The 21,371-nt window shown below is 35.6% G+C and overlaps 2 protein-coding genes and 1 long non-coding RNA gene across 11 annotated transcripts in view; 2 read left to right on the top strand and 1 right to left on the bottom strand.

Moving 5' to 3' along the window:
- Positions 1-16: 16 nt before the first annotated feature.
- LOC111737969 lies at positions 17-14,611 on the top strand. Its single transcript, XR_002779634.1, has 2 exons — positions 17-300; positions 14,266-14,611. It is a non-coding gene; the product is annotated as an uncharacterized LOC111737969 (long non-coding RNA).
- Positions 4,792-17,658, bottom strand: ORMDL1 (ORMDL sphingolipid biosynthesis regulator 1). Of its 2 annotated transcripts, none has more exons than XM_023528898.1 (4): positions 17,480-17,658; positions 15,632-15,812; positions 10,724-10,875; positions 4,792-8,229 (listed from the first exon to the last, which is right to left on the bottom strand). In XM_023528898.1, the coding sequence occupies exons 1-4, from the start codon at positions 17,524-17,526 to the stop codon at positions 8,094-8,096; spliced, it is 516 nt and encodes a 171-aa protein (XP_023384666.1). In that variant the 5' UTR covers positions 17,527-17,658; the 3' UTR covers positions 4,792-8,093. The 2 variants fall into 2 exon arrangements, with proteins under 2 accessions (XP_023384666.1, XP_011354393.1); XM_011356091.2 differs by having other exon boundaries at positions 17,443-17,641.
- The window catches only part of PMS1 (PMS1 homolog 1, mismatch repair system component), a 66,983-nt gene continuing 63,258 nt past the window's right edge, over positions 17,647-21,371 (top strand). For 3 of the 8 annotated variants that reach the window (XM_023528870.1, XM_011356098.2, XM_011356125.2), the window contains exons 1-2: positions 17,738-17,836; positions 18,536-18,656. The gene's annotated coding sequence lies outside the window, so the exon portion shown is untranslated. Of the gene's footprint in view, positions 17,837-18,535; positions 18,657-18,685; positions 19,464-21,371 lie in introns of those variants that run through there. The other 5 variants (XM_011356115.2, XM_011356143.2, XM_011356107.2 and 2 more) reach the window with 4 other exon arrangements.

Below are 21,371 nucleotides of genomic sequence, written 5' to 3'. Positions count from 1 at the left end.
ATGTATGTATGTATGTATGTATGTATGTATGTATGTATGTATGTATATTATGCGTGTGTACATATATATTTGCCTTTGGCTGTATATCGGAAGCCACTGTAGGAAAAGGATTGGGTAGATTATCATTCCATTTTCGAGGAACTAAAACCAAATCTAAATAAGTGGCCTGCAATATCTAATATTTTCAGAAACTGTGGAAACTAGGGACGCCCGCAAGGACTTGTACAGGGTTCCCAGAGAACGGAAGCATTTCTGGTCGGACGGTTTAAACCGTTACTCCCACTTCTTCAAATGTAAAAGGTATGGGTCTGGTTCGTTTTTGTGATAATAAAGAAGAGGTGTGTGGTAAATATTCACTTACCTTCAAAATTATAATATCCTATTTTCGTAATACATGTGATCTTTTGCCTACTATATACGCAACTTCAGCATTGTATGTCCTCGTATTGTTGCGCTTCCACTTTTTATCTTTTTTGCTTTTATTGGTATGTGAACTTATTATCATTTGTTTAATATTTATCCCAAGAGGCTTTCTTCTTCCTTGCTAGGCTTTATGTTTTACTAGCAAGGACCTTATAAATGTGAGTTTGGACAGGGCTGGCACATATACCTGTGCCTTGTACAGTGTGAAACTCTTGGTATAAAAGATGAATAAATCACAGTCGAAAAGTCAGCAGTTATAGTCTAGTGGTAGATAGAGATATATAAATTCAGAATTACCAGGATATTTTGGAATTTTTTAAGTGGAACTTATATTTTTCAAAAATTTCATTTGTGTGATGATAATAATTGTAATGAACAATAAAGCGGCACTTATTATGTGCCAGCCACTGTTACAGATTAATTTATTTAATCCTCCCTACAATTCCATGATGTAGTTATTGTCCTCATGTTACAGAAGAGGCAACTAGTCCATAGAGCTTGGGTGACTTGCAGATCATACACTAGTAAGTGTAGAGCTAGAAATCAGGCCATTTGGCTCTGGAATGTCTTCTTAAGTGCCAGAAGATAAAATAACTCATATTTTTTCCCTGGGCTTCATTTTTCCACAAGAGGAAAAAAGAAAAATTAAGACCTAAAAGTTAAGAAAAATTAGTCATCCTGTCTGATTGGATATGATAGGTCAAAGGATATTTTCTACTATGCACTAGAATCTAGCCTGAACATAAAACCTTTCACATATGGAACTGTTTTCTTGCAATTCGGGTTATTATGTTCGACAGATGTGTCTCAATGCTTTTCTGTGCTGTCAAGTTATCCCTGTTGTGTGTGCTAGTTATCACTGGTAGATTCTTCATCTAGGCACCATTGGCTAGTGTCTGAATGCTGCATTATGTGGAAACAGCAGAATTCTAGTAGGACACATTAGGAAAGAACTTTATTCCTCCTTTGATTGAGTGTGAGTAGTAGAAAGAAATGGCACTATACCAGTCCCACATATTTGACAAGTGAAGGTATACATTTTCCATGTTATTTATTGTACTAGAGAAGTTTTTTGGGGAAAGGCATGTGTACTCTCTGGGGCCTGACTGGGCTTTCATCAGTTCACATCATATGGTTTGTGTGGCACTCATGGGCATTCTCAATGAAATATGACCTATCCACTGTAACTTCAACTTGAATTGAATCCAGAATGAATCTAAATATGCTTATTTTGTTTCTGCTGTTGTTTTTCCACTTGTAAGCTTTACAGGAAAATTATATATAAAAGAATCTTCACAGTATTCATTTCCTAATTACGTCTTACTAAATTGGATTTATTTTATCACATATTTATTGGGTTTTCCCTTTGTGGTAGGAACTTTATTAGTAGTTAGAGATAAAATATTCATTCCCTATCTTCAAGAAACCGAGTTTAATAACAAGGAACTGCAACACAGCGTTATGAAAAGTGTGCACTGAGAAAAGGAAGTTGCTTGGAGAAGGTGGTGTAGCTTGCCACAGATGTATCCATAACCTAGCAGGACCTTGTTGTGATTGCTGGGTTTCAACATCTGATATCTAGGCTTGAAATTGCTTTATCAGATTTGGAAAAGACTGGGCTCTGGGGTGGTTAGTCACACATTCAATTCGCTAATAAACTGCTATGTAAAAACTGTAATACTAATTTATTAATGAGAAATGCTACAATCAAGGAGCTAGGATAGTTGAGCTTGCTGGTCCTCACCTTCTCTGTGTTGACTAACTTATAATGAAAGCCAGATCCAAATTATGAAAAGAAGATTGTTTGGTAAATATGAAATAGAAGCAATAGAAATGAGTTTGGTGCTCTTAATGGCTAATATCTGAAGCCTGATGCACTCCTTCCCACCTGAGTCACATACTTCTCTTAACATTCTTCACAGGTTGGATTGTGCTAAAGATACAACCATTTGCCTATCTCCTCTTTAAGTTCCTTTGCTGACAAATACTTGTTTTGATTGAACCATTCTTTCATTAATGGTAATACTGGCAATCAGGTCTCATCTTTGTAAGATATTTTGCTTTTTGTTTGCTGAGACGTTTGTTTTACAAATTTATCCTAATTTTTTTCATTGTAAGGTATATGTAACAAAATTTACTATTTAAATCATTTATAGGTGTACAGTTCAATGGCATTAAGTACATTTGTGTTGTTGTGTGACCATCACTACCATCCATCTCCAAACTTTTTAATCTTCCCTAACTGAAATTCTGTATCATTAGACACTAATTCCCTACTTCATCTTCTCCCTAGCCCCTGGCAACCACCATTCTTACTGTCTTTATGACTTGGACTACTTCTAGGTACTTCATATACGTGGGATTATACAATATTTGTCCTTTTGTGACTAGCCTATTTCACTTAGCATTAACATCAAGGTTCACCCAATGTCGTAGCATGTGTCAGAATTTCCTTCCTTTTAAAGCTAAGTAACATTCCATTGTGTGTATATGCCTCATTTTGTTTAGCCATTCATCCTTCAATGGACACTTGGGTTGCTTCCACCTTCTTCTGACTATTGTGAATAATGCTGCTATAAACATGGGTTGCACAAACATCTTTTCAAGTCTCTACTTTCACTTCTTTTGGGTATATGCCCAGAAATGAAATTGCTAGATCATATGGTAATTGTTTAATTTGAGAAATTGCCATACTCAGATGATCTAATTTTTCAAGTGTGTGAGGTCTATGTTTTTGGCATGGAACCGAGAGGGTGAATCTCTTTGTTGCCCCTGTACACTCCATATGACTGTTAAGTGTCATGATAAAAATTCAAAAGAGGGCCAAATGTTTCAAAGCAGGATCACTGTTTCAGGTCTTCATATAGGGGTGGTATAATGGGCAAAAGCCAATAAATGATCTAGCTTCTCTGTTCCCATTAGAAAAAATTATAAAATGAATAATGCATGCTTATCTTCTTGATAATATTGTAAACCTAATTTTTGCAAAATTTGAAAGGTTTTCAAAAAAGGGTTAATAAAAATTTATGACTACATATTTGGAAAGTCGGAAAAGTTATATACTATAAAATTCCTTAGTTTATATTTTCAAGAGTTCATTCTACAGTATTAATGATGTAGTTTCTTTACTATAATTCTTGTATTTGAGAAGAATTATCAACATAATTATGTAGTTAGTGAAAGGACATAGTGATAAACTTGGCTTATCTGCTAAACTTAAACTTATATAAAACTTTAGAGCTACAAGTTGAATCACTTGTATAACCATTAGTTGTTTATCGGGGCTTGAATTAATCAAAAAATAGAATTACACTGCTATGCCAAACATAAAATTCAAATACATTTTTACTAAACTACTTTTAAATTATAAAATATTTCAGATAATGAAAAAATGTCAACAATAATAAATTTCTTTGAACCCAACACCCAATTTAAGAAATAAAACATCACCAAATACAGTTGAATTGTGTGCTATATATCTAAGATAGTCAATGTTCTACACTGGATATTTATATTTCTCATGCTTTCATTTGTAGCTAAGTGAAAAAAAATTTAAACTTCATATAACTATCTGCTGAATTATTTTTAACTGGAACTAAAATTAGCAAAAAAAAATCTCACTACTTTTCTTTTTGACATCAAGCAAAATGGAGTTTATCTGCGCTCTCTGCCTACTTCCTGCTCTGCACAATGCTACTTCAAACTTCCTTTTAGAGTATTTTACCTAGACCTGTCTTCCCAGTACAGAACCTGCTTACATTTCCCACATCCACATGTAATAGCCATGTAACTGTTTGGGGAATTACTCTTGTCTATGTCCTGTAGGAAAGATTATCAAATTGTTCTGGCCTTTACCAGGCTCCTGCATTTGTCTTCTTCAGGATCAGCATGATGGTATTTTGGGGTCATATTTACTGGCGATATATATTTATGGGAGACCTAGGGTAGGAGAAATATATTGCATGACAATCGAAACTTAACTTGAGCTAGACAGAATGAATCAATAGGCTAAAATCTAACAAGATGAGGTCCTATAGGAAAAATAAGAAATCTTAGACTTTGGTTTAATAAACCCATTAAATAAGTACATGCAGGGAAAATTATCAGTTAACAGCATTACATGTTGAAGACTTGAGATTTCAGTGATCATAAAATGAACCAGTGGTATATGGCTTTCAAAATAGCTAAAAGGATATTAGGCTGTATTAAAAAAAGTATCCAGAACAAGGAAAGTGGTGCTATTGTAGTGACATCACATCTTTTCCAGAGCTTACTACAAGACCTCTTGTAGTAAGCTCTGGTGCTATATTATAAACTGGGAGCAGAATTACCAGGATAGTGGGAGAAATTTGAAACCATATCATGGAAAATGGTGAAGGCTCTGGTAATGTTTATTCAGTGCTGTTGGTAAGAGTTTAAAAGTTATAGTTGTTACACAGAATAAGGATTAGATTATGGCTCAGAGTAAAACAAGTTATAAATTCCATTATAAAAATGCAGTCTTGTAAGTTGTAAGTCCTCTTTTATTAGCATATCACAGATCTGAATGGAAGCATGGTGGTTAATGAAAATTCAAGGTAAGGTAGGGGGTTGAATTATATAGCCTCTGATGTCTTTTCCAATTTTTAGCATCGTGTAACTCTATAAAGCTAATTCACACAGATATTAGGTAAGGAGATACTGTTATGCCCCTCAAGATCTTTATAGTTTAAAAGACAATAGTGCCGTAAACCTAAAAAAAAATAGTTCTATGTTTAAAAAAAACCAGGCAGGTCAAAAGGACACATAAGCCAACTTGGAAAGTTACATTGGGAATTTTGGCTTCCAATGGCCAAAGCTGGAAGACAATATGAACAACAAATAATGATAATAATGGATTATAAACCAAAGAATAAAATATCCATGAGTCTATAATAATATAAATGACTGAATAAATGGAGAAGGAAAAAATCGTCCTTTTACAGAAGGATTCCAATAAATAAATGTAGAAGGAATGAGGGAAATAGAAACCTACCATTGGAACGCCACAGTAATAACTGCTACAGGAAAGATTCACCAATAAATGGCATTTCTGAGCTCATGCCTAATTAGAAATTGCCATTAAATCTCCTGACCTGAAATTAGGAGCTATTATAACATAACAATTTATTTTGTTACAAATAACAGTCATTATAGATTATTTTAAAAACGTTTTTTAGTTTGTTTACATTAAACTGAACAAATCTGTGAAATTGGCAACAGTTTCCACATTTAATACAACCATTCGCCCAGGTGTTAAGGCCAAAAAACTAGGTTATTTTAATCCCCTTCCCCTCCCCACATTCAATACATCAGTGTCTCATGAGCTGTACTTGCTAAATATAGCCCAAATCTGACCACTTCTCACCACTTCATCAGCCCTTTCCCTAATCTACCTTTTGCTTATAGTAGCTTCCTATTTTTCCTGTTTCTGATTCCCTTACAGTTTATTCTCAGCATGAGCCCTAACTTTAAAAAAAAAAGGAAATCCCTTTAATCTGTGTGAAACTCTCCAATGGCTTTGTCAAGCCTAGCATAAAATTTGCTCATTACTTTGGTCTAAAAAGCGCTATATGATCTGACCCTTACCTACTTCTCTGACCTCGTTTGCTACCATTCTCATGCTCCCTATTACTCCTACCCCTAGTGGCTCTCTTGCTTTTCCTTACACACAACATGCTCATTCCTGCCTTAATATTTGTCATTACCTATACATCAGTAAAGCCTGTGTTCATCAGTAGGGTCACTTTAGTTAGAATCTACAGGGAAGTCCTTTCTGAGGTGGGTTCCCCTGCCTTTCATTCACCTGCTTTATTCCTCTCCTCAATGGCATTTATCAATAATATATTATTTATTTACTTATTATATGTTCTCCAACTTGAATGTTAGTTAGCACACAAGGAAGAGGACTTAGTTTGTCTTGTTTACAAATTATATCCACAATACCTAAAATAATACCTACAACAAAGTGGGCCCTCAAATATCTATTGAATAAATATTTTTAAAACATTGAAGGGTGAAAGCAGGAAAATAGCAGAAGGCCTGGATTAGAGCCAGATTTCTATCTCTAAAGTCTGTGCAAAAAATGTAAGACTTTTGAGATAAACTTTAAAATAAAGAAAAAGAAAAATATTTTTAACTACCTCAATTTTACAAATTCACTTGGTTATAAAAACTTTTGAAAAATACGAGTATAACAGTGATGACTGAATTTGGAGACAGTGCAATAATTCTACACCAAAAAAAAAAATTTTATTGAAGTGTAGATTACTGATTATTTAAAAATACATGGGAAAAGACAAACATACAAAGGTGTTATCACACAAGTGATTTCTAAAGTCAATACTTTTGAAATACAAAACAATGATCACTACCCCCAAAAGTCAGTTTATTGAAACAAATTGATTTTTAAATTGGCTTATAACTCTTTTCACTCAATTTTGTTTATAAGCATTACTAAGATTTGAGTTTCATCACTTATCAGAACTTTGGTTTTTGGACATACTTACTTCTCAAAGTAGTATATAGTCATTTCTTGCAATAACGTTAGCAACTATAGGAAGCTTCTGTAAGTCATAAGAATTCAGTACGGTTGCTGCTTTGGAAATAGTTACCATATTGGGTTATCTATACTAAAACTAATGTATTGAAAGGCAAAATATTAATGGGCAAAATATGGGGACTGAGAACTGGAGGACTAAGAAAAGATGATGTTATCTTTTGCTCCTGGCCTGCTAAAAGACTCCAGTATTTGTTTTGGTACTATTGCCAGAGAAGTAGTTTCTGCCATATCACAGGTTGGCTATATAGTTGCCCATTTTATATATCCTTTTTTAAAGAGTGACTGACTTTAACAATTAGATTGCGCAATCAAATAAGCAGAGACTTTTAAATTACCATATACTTTAACCATGTGAAATAAATTATTTTCTTAATTGGTTTGGCAGCCTTGTGTCTGTAAAGGCAACAAAACCCACTTTGCTCCAAAATTAGATGGCTGACTCAGAGGCTGTTTGTAAAATTCCGGCTATCTTCTATCACCAATCAGTCATGAAATTAAACCTTTGAGAACTCAGTAACTTCATAAATGTAAAAAATGACTTCATCTATCAACATATAATGTTGAGCCAGCAAAACAAAAAAAGCACACTCAGGGTAGGAAACAAAAGGGTATGTATCCTCTTATATAACACAAGAGGAATATGGACGGTATTAAAAAACAAATAAACTTGTAAAGAGATGATTATGGTTTCCATGAAAGTCAACTTAAACTGACCATGACTGAATGATTGGAAATTTTCTTTTCCTAACACAATGCTCATTCTTCATAAGCAAAATTGGTCTTAGTTTCTTACAAATCTCTCATTTCCTTGGATTTATCTGCTACATCCTCACTTTATAGCCATTTAACTTATAAGCTGGGCCTGCCCAGCCTGCCTATAAAGCCTCTCTTCAGAAATATACCAGATGCATTAAACACAGGCATCCTCTAGTAAAAATCTGCACTTCAAAACAGCATATGAAGAACCAGCAATTGGCTCTCCAATGTAAATATCCCTCAATTCACACAAGAAGCAGTGCAGTTTACTAACCACTCTTTCCTTACAGGCAACTCAGTAGCTGTAAAAATTTTTCTTCAGTTTCAAAACTTTTCAATACTTATTAATTCCAAAGATCCGAACACCATGTAGCTGTGGCATTTTGGGAATTAGCACACTCAAGAGAGAAGCTGTATTTAGGATGAAGTGAGTTGGATCATACTTCGTATAGAAACTTGCCAGGAAATATCTGTAGAAATAAAAGAATATATATAACATCTAAAAATAAAATTACTTTTTTTTTTAAATTTAAAGGTAGAAAAAAAGCTACTGAAATATAAATACCTAAAAGCAGAACCATTTTGAGCACTAAGACAAGAAGAAACAGTTTAGTTTGGGGACCTAAATTAACTTTATTTGGGATTTAAATATTTGTTTAATGGAGGCATATATGCATCTTGCATTTCTGCAATTATGTTAAAAGCATTTAATAGAGTATGTTTGCTACTTTGTGTCCTTTAAAGTAGGCTTTCAAACTAGGGTTCATATGTTCCCTGAAATTTCAGGTGTAGTTTTATAGTTCTGTATATGTTTCTGAAGATAAGATCCATTAAACACAGGCATCCTCTAAGGGATCTATCATATTCTCAAAGGGTTTTGTGACCCACCAAAAGGTTAAGAACCACTGCTGTAAAGTTGTGGAACATGGGGTGTTAGTACATTAGTACAATTAGTATCTTTGAAAGAAAACAAATATTAGATTGCCCTTTTGATGGTCTCATTTCCATACTATAGGTTAACAGGTCTATAATCAGTCTTACTGGAAACCTGAAAGACACTGATATAAAATTCCAGCTGTTTTGCTATAAAATGTATATGAGTACACGTACATATTCAAAGACACCCAACATCTGAGAATTTGTTTTAACAAGCCTAAGCCACCTGTAAGAACATAAACCAAGTCAGAACGTCTAGTTTTATCCAAGTGTACATCAGAGTACAGACACATCATCTAGACCCTAACAGAGTATCCTAATATAGATAGGATGTAAAGAATAAAATATCATACCTTAATCATAACTAAGAAGTTAGTTTGCATATGGGTGTTTGTCTAATTAGTGCTTTTAGAGTACACAAGAAAATTCTTATAGCTTTTCACTAAGTACAGCCATTAGTTTCTCATAAGGGGAGATGAGTGGTTAGATATGGTTAGGGAAAAAAAGCTATCTTTAAGTATAACTAAAAACACCACAGAGAGGTGTATACATCATTTTTAGAATCATCTAAATTGAAAAATTCTATAATCTTCTACCTACTTCCTACAGCTAAAATCCAAATTTAGGGATGTTTTAATAATTATTCTTGTTACTACATTTATCTGTTAGATCATTCAAATCATTTTTCTTTTGACATTAATTTTATATGGGGTTAAAACAACTTAAAAATGTCTTCAAAATGCTATAAATATATGGAAAAAGAAAACTACTTCTTTATGATCAGCTTATTGCTTTTGTTTGAAAATGCCTTTTATTACTTGAACATCTATCTAAAACCTACCCTCCCTTAAGTCCTAGTTTAAGGAATTTCAATGCCTCTAAGAAATCTTCTAGATACTCCACAGTGCAATGATTCTATTGTGGATATGTTATTATGTATAAGCTATGTGGTAGAAAAATGTTTAATATATATGTGAAATATTTATCATACGTAAGCAAATGTATTGAGTGTGGAATTCAAATCAATCTATGCATTCACAAATTCTTTGCAGAAATAAAATAAAACATAAGAACAGAAAAATAATATAAAGTGGCATAAAGAAGGGATAAATATCAACTACTATGGGAGTTCTAAGCAGAGCATTATCAATGAAGGTTGGGTGCTCAAGAAAAGACATCACTGAAGAGGTGGAATTTAAATCTTGAAAGAGTAAGACATGAGTTAAGAAAGGAGAAGGCATTTCAGGTAGGAGACGTGATTTGAACAAAAGAACTTAAATAGAACTATACATGAAGTATTCAAGAAATGCTGCTTAGAAGAGTTTGACAAGGTAGGAATTGGATGAGGGTAAAATATGAACATCAAGACAAATGAGTAGAAACCATTTTGTGGAGGGCCCTGAATATCAGGTAATAGGAGGACAATAGATACCATATACAAGGTTAGATGCTTTACAGATAGATGTCATCTCATTTCTTTCTTACAGCATTGGACTGAGTTAGGTGTCACTGGCTAAAATTTCATTTTATGAGCAAACTAAGCTGGTTAAGTGATAAAGGATTCAACCCAGGTCTGTCCTATAATGAAAGCCTAACTTCTTTTTTCTCTAAATCATACTGTTATCTCTCAAGGAGTTTGAACATCCAAATGAGGCAGGTGGTTAGTGAAATTTGTGTGATATCGTCCAAATCCTTCTTTAGGGAGATTTCTCTGATAGTGGAATATAAATAAGATTGTGTTTATTTTTCCTGTAAGCAACTTATAGATACAAACTACAATATATTTGACCTGTATATCCTAGATTGTCTAAGCATACTGATGAGCATGTAATAGTCTCCATATGTTATTGACTAAAGTGAAAACTCATTTATTACCAAATTGTGAAAGATTTTGCCTGCATTTTATACTCTGAGGTAAGTATTTATGAATATGTTTTTAACAAAATACTGTTTCTAATTCAAATACAATCTAATAAAGGATAGCTTCCTCTTATACAATCCTTATACCTAAAAATTTCCAACACTTACAGAATTATTGGAGAAATTGTGAAAAACTTCCGTGAAGATGTAAACTGCACTCCATAGTCCAGTTGTTCCCAATGAGTTAGGAGCCTTGCTTTACCTTGGTCAGGGGTTTCAAAAGGTGTTCCTTTTACTGCATGTAAAAATACATACATCCCCTGGAAAACAAGCAAGGGGGCATATAATCACTATCAAAAAACAAAACTGATTTTTGTCAGTAAGCATTAAGATAATTCCAGACTATTTGTGACGGAGCATACGACTTAACAGCTCAAGTTTTAAGCTTTCATAATATTGTGAAAGGCTGTGGTCAATTTCTTCATAGTAAAATAAAACTTGCGAGAGCATATAAGTATTATTTGGAGAAAACTAGTAACAGGTCAACCAAGAGTAACCTGTTTTCATCTCTTATTAAATTGAAAATAAACAAAAAGGAACATCAGGGTAGCTTTGTATCATTACATTTAGATTTTCTAACACCTTTCTGATTAGGAAATAGGTAAGTTATCTTTTCCCTAATGTGTAGGAAATTGTAGAGTGTCATATTAGTAAATCTGATGATATTTTAAAATGATAAAACATATATATTGGTAAATAATAAAATCTCTATATCAAGGAAAATGGTTTTGAAAGTATTTAATATTAGGACTTTGTTCCAATAGATCTCTTCCAAAGCAATAAAGATGGTTTGATGTAATATGTATAATAATCAACTCAATTTGCTTTTAAAATCACAACTGTGCCTCAATAGTGTTTCTTTTGAAGTTAGTTTAAAAAAAAAATTACTAAAAGCCAATCTGTCAAGTGAGGTTTAAATAGCTCATTTTGTGGTTAATTAGGAAAAGAACAATGTACACTAGACTTGGTTTCCTTGAGATTATGATACTCATTTAGACTGATAGGTAGTACTTCATTGCAAGATCACAGTCTGAGGAACTGGTAACAGAATAAAGCCAAAACATATCGAAACAGTGTTCTCCACTAGAAATCATAATGTCACGTCATTTTTGCTACTTCTAATAAATATGTGGAAAAAAGAGAAAAATTAGTGATTTGAAATTTTATATTATACTAAGTTGAGAGAGGCCTTCTTTTCAAAGCTTAGTCTACTTCTTAATTATTTCATTAGGCAATTAAAAAGTTGTTTAGCTGCAATAACACCTAAACTAAAGAGGAATGGACTCATTTTCGATTGGATTTAACTCAACAAACATTAAAAAGTGGTTTAATGTACAAGACACAGGACATGTATGCATATATGACACACAGCCTTAAAAAGTCTGATCTTTAAAGAGATGGTAATGGAGAAAAATATGCATAAACAATTAGAATGTAGGGCAGAATTTGCTATCAAAAGTATAATCAGAATACTTAGGAAATGCAGAGGAGGAAAACGTTTCTTGTTGCTAGACAAAAAACTTGACAATAACCTTGTCAACTATCTTGTTTCTGAAGGTTCAGCTCAAATGACAACTCCTCAGCGAGCCTTCCTCATTAGTAATGACCTCCTGCCTACCTGGGTGTACAGAAGTTTATTGAAAATGGTTTTATTATAGCACATTATATTGTGCTGGAGTCATTTACGTAATGTTTGTCTTCCCACTGGCATGAATACTTCTGGAACAAAGGCTGGTATACAGCGAGTATTAGATATTAAGCCAAGATGACATTAAGCCAAGGAATGTTTATTCTTTAAGCACAAGGAAACCATTTTCGCATGGGCTTTAAAGGAGATTATGAAACAGAAATTGGATGTTTCCAAATTCTCAGCAGTACGTGACCCAAAAAAGTTAAGACTCTCTGCTCTAGACCATATATGTGTTAGAATTATCAAAGAGAACAATAATCCTCTTGGTATTTCCTTCAAACCACATGAACTCACCAGTATTTAGAATATTCCATTTATTTGATATATCATTTTCAATGAAAAAGATTAAAATCTCATCTGACCATGTGTCTTCTACTCCATTATTTTAATCTTTAATAGTTTTTCTATAAAATTTGTGATGGCTGATTTATACCCACATCCAAAGAATTAGGAAAAAGGTACATAGCTCATGGTTAGCCCTTAACAAATATTTATTGACTCAATACCAAGAGAATTCTCATTCACTTTAAAAGCTAGACAAAAAATTTGGCAAAGTATTAATACCTCTAAGAGTGAACTGTAGCAGTGAATAAAAACAACCACTGAAGATTTCTATGTATGATTCAGAAGAGTATTTTTTCTAACCAAGGATAATAATTAGGTCTATTTTCCCACATTTAAAAGCATTCAGCATGTATTCCACATTTTTAATTGGTTTAATATAGGCTACCTTCAAAAGAAACTTAATTTGGAGTCATATAATTGCTACAGCTACGGCTGGTTAGTTAGGTTTTTAGTGTGGTAAACTAAAAAGTCAGAAGTTTGCTTCCCTACATGTTGTAAGTTACCTATCCTTTATCCACTGTCATATACTGTGCCTCAATCTCAGTCAACCAAATTAAAAACATGGGCAGAGATGACTTCTAAAGCATATTTAATACATGTATCACTGGAGAAGGAAAAATTCCATGACAATACAAATTAATTTATTCAGCAAACATTTAAGTAGGTGTTTGAAGATATGGAAATTTAAAAAAAAAAAAACAACACATAAACTACTAACTATAAAACTATCATAAATACATGAAAAAAGAATGCATGAGAGTTTTGTAGCTTCTTGGAGGAGATGATACTTGAGTAGTTTTCAGGGACAAGTAGGAATGAGTCAAGCAGAGCAGGAATAAGGGAGGGGTATTAAAATAGTGGAAGAAGAGCCTAAGCCAAAGCAAAAAGGTGAGAGGAAGATGATTTTAATTATTGTTAGAACATAACTTGTGTTTGGAAATGGGCTAAGATAAGACTGAGTCCCTTTCTTGCCTCTGCAGTTATCAACTGGTCTTGTATACCACACAAGGAACTTGCATTTTACTATGAATGTAACAGAATCACTGAAGAACCTAAAGAGTGTGACTTGAGCAGACATGCATTTTAAAACTATCACTCTACCAAGCTAGAATGGAGGGGAGTAGAGGAGCAACAAGGAGACAATTTACCTATTAGAGTAATCCACCTGAGAAAAATAAGTGTATGAATTATAGCAATGACAGTGGGGATCAAGTTGAGAGACAGTAAAGCAGTAGAAAAGACAGGGCTTCACTAAATAAATATGGAATATAAAGGAAAAAGAGTTACCCTAAGAGTAGGATGACCACATATGCTAGTTTGCATGGACAGTCCTGATTTACACGTATTCTCTTGGAGTAGTTATTACCAGAGCTCCCTTTTACTCTCAACGCAGTCTGTTTGGATGATACATTATATTAACCACTTCTCCTTTGACATTCAGCTATCTGGCTTGGCTTACTGGACAGACAGTGATGCATTTAGATTAAATTAGGAACAGTCAGAGGAACAGATTGTGGGTTTAAGGAATAGATTGTGAATGAGTTCAATTTATACTTGTTTGGTTTAAGGTGCAAAGTGATCTGGCAATATTAATATGGGCATCATCATTCTACAGGTAGAAACTGAAAATATGGAAAGATGAAGTAACATAAGAAGACGTGAAGAAAACCTTAGGAAAAGAGAGGGAAGACTGTACAAGAGGAAATAGAAAAGGCAAGATCAGAATATGTCTAGGAAAAAGTAATCCCATGAAAACCAAAGGAAAATAATTCCAATAAAAGGTATATGATAAATGTAAAATAGTTCAGAGAAGTCACTACTTACAAAGTGTTTGCCCTACCAAAGGCTATCACTGAAAATGGACTAAATGCTCATTCTCTTATTTCTACCACGTCATCCTTATTCTCTTCCAGTCAACTTCAAATACTCTCCAGAAAAAATAAAACAATATTAATTTTAAATTTATTTCGCCTACTTTTTTGGTCTTAATTCTAAGATCTTAATTTTTTGGATATCTTTATAAACAAATATATAACTACTCTGGATTCAACTTAAAGTCAATTAACTTGATTTCTACCCATTTATTCTACTTTAATAGGTTGTTAAAGACAAGAAAAGTCACTGTCAGGTTTTTTTTTTTAAATATAATAGGCAATTTCCAAGGCTGCATGACATGGTCAGCAGAGTTGATCAAACTTCTGATACTTTGTAGAGCCACTGTATAATACAGAAGAATGATAGTCAACATGAAGAAGCTAAGGCACCATAAGATCCTGAAACATATATATAAATGAAGCTCAAATTTTCTAGACTGAAGCAGGAAAGTATATTTACACAATTTAGAAAGACTTAACAAGTATTGAAACCAAAGATATTCATAAGGCTCCAGTTAACCAAAAAAACGTAATTACTTCTTCTGAAGCATTCTAGTTAATCAATATATTATAGTGGTCTGAATAGTCTTGTAATTTTACAGAAATGACCTATTTTCTAGATTCTATAAAGATAATAGGAAAAAAAGTGTTCCTTAGAAAAATTGCCCAATGTTTAAAGTGTGACAAAAATATAACCTTATTCCAGATTAAGAATTTTTCAAAATTGTCATATATTCTAAAAATCACTAAACCATATACTTTAAATGAGTGAATTTATATTATGTGAATTATATTTCATAAAACTTTTTAAAAAACTGTGGCATGTTTTTCTTTATAACAAAACTTTAAGCTTTTTTAAAAAATTGTGTTTAAATACACTTATCATAAAATGTACCATATTAATCATTTTCAGTGCATAGTTGAATGTTATAAAGTACATTCACACTGTTATGCAACTATCGCCACTCTTCATCTCCAGAACTCTTAGCATCATACAAAACTGAAACTATACCCATTTAACAATAACTCCGATTCCTTTCTCCCCCAGTCCCTGACAACCATTAAACCTTAAGCTTTCAAGTGTTTAGTGTACAGCGAAATTCTTACCAGATTATGTATAACATTTGTTAAGGTCCAAGCAACAGGAACACTGAAGAAGGGAATACTAAGTAAGACAATATGAAGCAAGCCAACTCCCAATGCATATGTCAGCCACATACCCCGGCTGTTCATGACGCGGGTATTTGGATTCACTTCGCTGTGGGCAACTCCAACGTTCATGTTTACTCTGTAGGAAAGCAATGAAATGAATCAACAGTGACATAACTGGAAACCTAAATTCTCCTAATTCTGACATGACAAAATATGTTAACTAGGATTATCTTTTCCTAGTTGTTCTGACAGAGAACACACACACTCTCCAAAATAATGCCACTTGCAGATGCTGACAAAGACAGTAAACAATTCTTAGCATGTGACTATATGGTAAGACAAACGAGACTTATTTTTATAGTTCTCATTGAAAAACTAAGTTAAAATACCTTTCCCTAAAGCTTGTCCTCTAGCGTGTTGGTTCTGCTAAATGAAATAATGGGCAGGAATATTCAAACTGATTGAGAAAAACTATGTTTTATTTTATAATGAGAGCAAAGTGAAAACTCAGGAGCTAAAGTTACCAACAGGATAAATTAATATAAAGAAAGCAAAGCTGACCCGGCCAGTCTGTTGTGAGTAGCTAGACTCCTCTAGCTAATGTAATGTTGTATCCACAAACAGGGGTCGCAGTTCAAATCATTCCTTTTTGAATACTGTACTTGAGAGGTGCACAAAGTGGTGGAAGATTTACATGGTCAAGAGATAAGGTTTGTTTCTCATTCTCGTGATACAATTAGGATAAAACGATGAGGTTTTCTTCTGCATATTTAACTCTACTTAACTTCCCTAAAATTTTAGTTTTTTCTCCGTTCTTTTTAAAGTTTTCCCCTTTCCCTTTTGTTTTTAAAATGAACACTAAAGCAAATGATAATAGTTCCCGGTTATTTTAATGACGATGTTTCCTTGGATCTAATTATCGTTTAAAACAAAACTGCCCTGAAGAATACCACCTATCATTCCGTTAAAAACCGACTGGGATTGAAAAGAGGAAAGAGGGTCAGATTATATTTGGAACAGCTCTGATTGAAAAATATATAAACCCCTTTCTATTACAGAGTTGGCACTGAGAGAGAATTTCTCGTAACCACATCCAATAAATACAATGTCCCCTTCTCCCTCCAAAAATCCATGGAACACAGCAAGGCATCAAGACTTATGGTGACAAAAGTCAGTTACACCAAAACGAAGCGTCTCAAATTTTCACGTGTAAATATTTTTTCTAATCTAAACACCCATCGTGTATTCATACGTTACTTTTATATTCTAAGTTATACTCAGAACATATCATTACTCAAGATACTTTTCTCACTTTCCACAGGATGGGAGAAGAATGCTCGAAAGAGGCTAAAATTTACATCTGAGCTGGAAGGCAAAGGTAGTGTGGTACCAACCCTAACCCCGTTCAGAAAACTTTTCCAGGGAGTTTCCCGACTCACTGGCAAACAATGACTTCAAGCAGCGAAGAACCTCTCGGCTCAGACCCCGCGAGTGCCTTAAGGGTGGCGACTCACAGCCACCTCCTTAGGGAGTCCTTCGCCTGCCTGCTTGCCAGCCAGCCACCGACAGCCTTCCCCGATAACCGGAGCTCCCAGACAGTGGAAGCGTAGCTGCCCCTACCGCCGCAGCGCCTCTCTCACCCGTCCCTTCCTTCTTGGAGCTACACATCCGTCAGGGGCGGGATACGACAAGGATTTGGGGCGCAAGCCTCGGGGGCTGGTACCACCAAGCAGGGCACCGCGGACACAGCCATAACCCACTCTTCCCCCTTAGGCTGACTCGGGCCCGCCAGCAGCTCCCTACCGCCGCAAGCAGCAACACAACCCTTGCGGCCGTTCGCGTTCACTCATCCGCCGCCCCACTCCTGGCGGCCGGGTCAAGGTAGGACCAGCTTCGACACGATGGTGACTCCTCACTGCCGAACGCCAGTTCAGCCTCAGCGCAGCGCAGCGCAGCTTACGGAAGCCTTCAGAGCCGAACGCGCTGCCAACGGATTGGCTGCGTGTAGCGCCAATCCCACGTTTCCCTGGAGGGGCGGGACTAAGTGCCGCGAGCCGCGCGCGCGCATTCGGAGCGAGTCAGGTACGGTCATGGGCTGCGGGCGGGACCCTGGCTGGTCGGCTAGTGGATGGTAATTGCCCACCTCGCGCGAGCAGCAAGGTAGTGTGCGGCTAATGGGCATTCATTCTTATATTCTCTTAGGCTCGGAGACCCCGCCCCTCAACTCGTCCGGGTCTGTACCCGAGCGCCGCTGCATCCGTCGGCGCCCCTCCTCCCCACCCCAACCTCATATATCCCTTCCCCGACCGCCCCCCTCGCCCCACTTATCTCCTACCTCCCTCCCCTCTCCCGCCATCACTGGGGCGGGAAGCGGACGAACGGCGCCCGCGGCTATGCTTACGTGGAGGGCGGTCTCCGAGCTCATCGGGGCTCGTTAAGCGTCTGGTTTGGCCTTTCTGGACTAAATCACGTTGAGGCCTTTGTTGCAGCCAATTCCCCAGATCCTTTTGGGTGCAAGACTTAAAGTTGTTTGCCAGTTATAAATTCCAGCACATGCGGAAGAAATGTGGATGCCAAAAATTGATTTTATTTAAAAACCAAGAGGAAGTGTCAGATTGTTTGGAGTCATTTTAAGTCGAATTACATTACTTGGCAGTACACAGAGTTTGTGATTGATATTGCTAAAATAACTTTCAACATTTCAAAATTAGTGTAAGAGAATGTTGACTGTTTATCCTGCATTTCTATTGGCTCTATAAAACAGTTGTGTTAGATTTATTATGTTCTTTAAATAAATTATTTCATTATATTCTCCCTAAAGTCTTTGAGTTCTCTGATCTCTCTCTACTTCTTTTTTAGGTGCACTTGTCCTTAACTGACTTTCCTGGTCATCAGCATTCTTTCAGGAGTATTTAATTACTCGCTCAGCAAATATGGAAGACTGATTCCTGACATTCTCAAATATTCTGTGCTGTAATTTGTAAGCCTGTTATCAATCCTTCTTCTTTTTAAAAGATGCCATTTGCTACATATATATAGAATGCTTACTGTGTTCCAGAGGTTATGCTAGCGATAAGAGATTAAATATAAAATCTCTGTCCTCAAAGAACTCTGAACCAGAAGGAAGGGACAGAAAAACAATAGAATAACCTGTGATGAGTTTGGATAAGAAATAAGGGGAAAGTGCTATGGGAGTACAGAGAAAGGAATGCTTAATTTATTCGGGGTGGGGATGGAGCCCATAAACACTTCCTTGAGGAGAGGATGCTTGAACTAAATCTGGAAGGATAGTTAGAAATCATCTGTAAAGAAAGGGAACCTTGTGAACTGAGGAAGAGTGAGTGCTACCACACTGTGAGAGACAAGATGTTTAGTATGCATGGTTAGTACGCATTTGGAGAATAGTGGAATGAGATTAGAAAGATAGAGGTCCAGTTAAGGAGTTTGAACTTTACCTGGTTAGTATTTGGAAATCTTCATAAAATTTTTAAGTAGTGTAACAACATGATGAAATTTAAATTATAGAAAGAACCGTATAGGTGGTTGAAATTCGAGACAAAATATCTATTAGTTAATGCAAAGTTCAGGGGAGAGATGTTGAGGGGCTGAACAGAGGCAGTAGTTATAGGTATAGAAGAGAGGACTAGTTTGAGAAATATTTAGATAGTAGAATAGGATTGAGTGGCAGGATGTAGAGAGTGAGGAGAGTTTCTAGGATGACTTGAAGGTTTCTAATTTTGCCTTGTGTCACTGGATGAGCGTGGCCTTTGGAGTCAAATATGCCAAGGTGTGTATCTGTACATTTGTCACTTACTAGTTGTATGATCTTAAGTTATTAGTGTTTAAATCCCATTTGTGGTAGAGAAATGATAATATACATAGGGTTGTTGTGAGGAGTAAATAGCATAGTATATATAAAGTTATTTATGTGAGCTATTATTTTTATTTTCAGAAAGAAATACAGGAAGAAAGACAATTAGAGGACGATTCTGAGATCAGTTTGAGACATGTTAAATTTAGGGTGCCTCCAAGTCATCTAAGTGACGATATTTAGAAGGTAGTTGGAAGTAAGACCCTACCCTGGAGTTCAGAAAACAGTCTTGTTAGCAGACAGAGGTAAGGTAAGAGATGATATGGAGGCTAGTTAAAATAGAGTATATAAAGTAGTAACTTGCTGAGAATGAGGGTTCTCTTCCTAATGTTTACTTTGGCATGAGGAAGGTGCCGATAAAATTCTTTTCATGCCCTTCATTAATATTCATGAAGTGCTGGTCATGAGTGAAGTACTCTGATTATTCTGTGTTACATGCAGAAATTTATAGTTCCCTGCATTCAAAATTGTATAGGTCAGGACGGGTATGATAAACATCCAGTGAGCGATGCAAGCCAAGTTTTTTAGGAAAGTGGGGAAGGAAGGATCATTCCCGGTTGGGTGATCAGAAAGGACCATGTTACAGATGTTACTGGAACTGGGTCTAAATAACATTGCATTGGGAGGAAGAGGAGGTGCAAGTAGGGTGGGATTGCTGGTAAAAGAAGGTTGAGGCTTTTGACCTTGGTCACTGAAAACTTATTAAAGAGAGATAGCAAATTTAAGTGGAAGGCATAGAAAGGGAATCAGGGAAATAAGTTTTGTTTTAGAAATATTTTGAGGTGGCAGTGACACTGGTTGTTAGACATACTTGTCTTGAGGAGAGATCACCATTGGAGATATAGATTTAGATATTCTGTAACTGAAGCTTTAGGTTTTAAGATATCTAAGAAGAGAGAGGAAATGGGGAACGTCCACATTTCTAGGAGGAGAGTGAAAAAAACATGAAGAAACTGAAGAGGTATAGATGGAAAGATCCTTGAGAATTAGGGAGAATCATCAAGGTTACATTCTTTAGGGATGTCAAAGAACATGAGTCCTCAGAGAATGGTTTGATGATTTAAGAAATCGTTGATGAACTCGAAGAGAACAGAATCCTGGTAATGATTGTGGTATAAGCCATTTTGCAAGAGTTTTAAAAGAGACTTGGTGATAGGGAATTGGTGACAGTGAATATAGGTTACTTATTCAAGTTTGGCTTCATAAAGAAAGAAGGTAATTATTGGGGTAAAAGGGTTGAGGGAAGAATTTTTGTTTGTTTTTGCTTTCAAGGCCAAGATGCCAGAGGGGAGACCGGATAAAGAAACGAGGTGTTAGTATTAGTTTAGGAGGAAGAGACGTTCGTTGAGCTGAGACTGAGGGAAAAAGAATATGAGTAGAGGTGCAGACATTTTAAGAAGCCAGAGGACATAGTGGGGTGAAGGAGGTAAGGTGTATATGTAGATAGAGTTCAGGCTATGGCTGCATTTTTCAGTAAACTAGAAGAATGAGGAAGATTGGGGTGAAACTAGGGTCTTGGGGCAGCGGGTAGGGAATAGATTTTGAAGAGGGACTATAGAGAATGAAACAGGTGGCGAGATTAGTGAGGCAATTGCTCAGAAAGAGTGATGGTTCAGGTGAAGCTACGTTTATACATCAAATGTTGATTGATCAGTATTTTTCTTAGATCCTTGGGATTCTCGAACTAAGGTAGACGTCTTGAACACAAGCTTAACTTGATGCCAGGCCCCCTTTGGGAGTAGGGTAGAACGATGGAGAGATTATTCATTTAGGAGTTTGGAGGAACTCAATTTAGTTCAAGTATCCCAGGATCTTTTAGCATAT

This window comes from Pteropus vampyrus, unplaced genomic scaffold (assembly GCF_000151845.1).
Source record: "Pteropus vampyrus isolate Shadow unplaced genomic scaffold, Pvam_2.0 Scaffold2, whole genome shotgun sequence".
Lineage (NCBI taxonomy): Eukaryota > Metazoa > Chordata > Mammalia > Chiroptera > Pteropodidae > Pteropus > Pteropus vampyrus.
This window is presented reverse-complemented; position numbering and strand designations above follow the sequence as displayed.

Excerpts from the sequence above, each read along its gene's own strand:
- ORMDL1 (XM_023528898.1), bottom strand. The coding sequence starts at position 17,526 with ATGAGTGAACGCGAACGGCCGCAAGGGTTGTGTTGCTGCTTGCGGCG. Across the intron at positions 10,876-15,631 it reads CAAATGTTATACATAATCTG|GGGATGTATGTATTTTTACA; the intron begins GTAAGAATTTCG and ends CTTGTTTTCCAG. Across the intron at positions 8,230-10,723 it reads ACAATTTCTCCAATAATTCT|ATATTTCCTGGCAAGTTTCT; the intron begins GTAAGTGTTGGA and ends TTATTTCTACAG.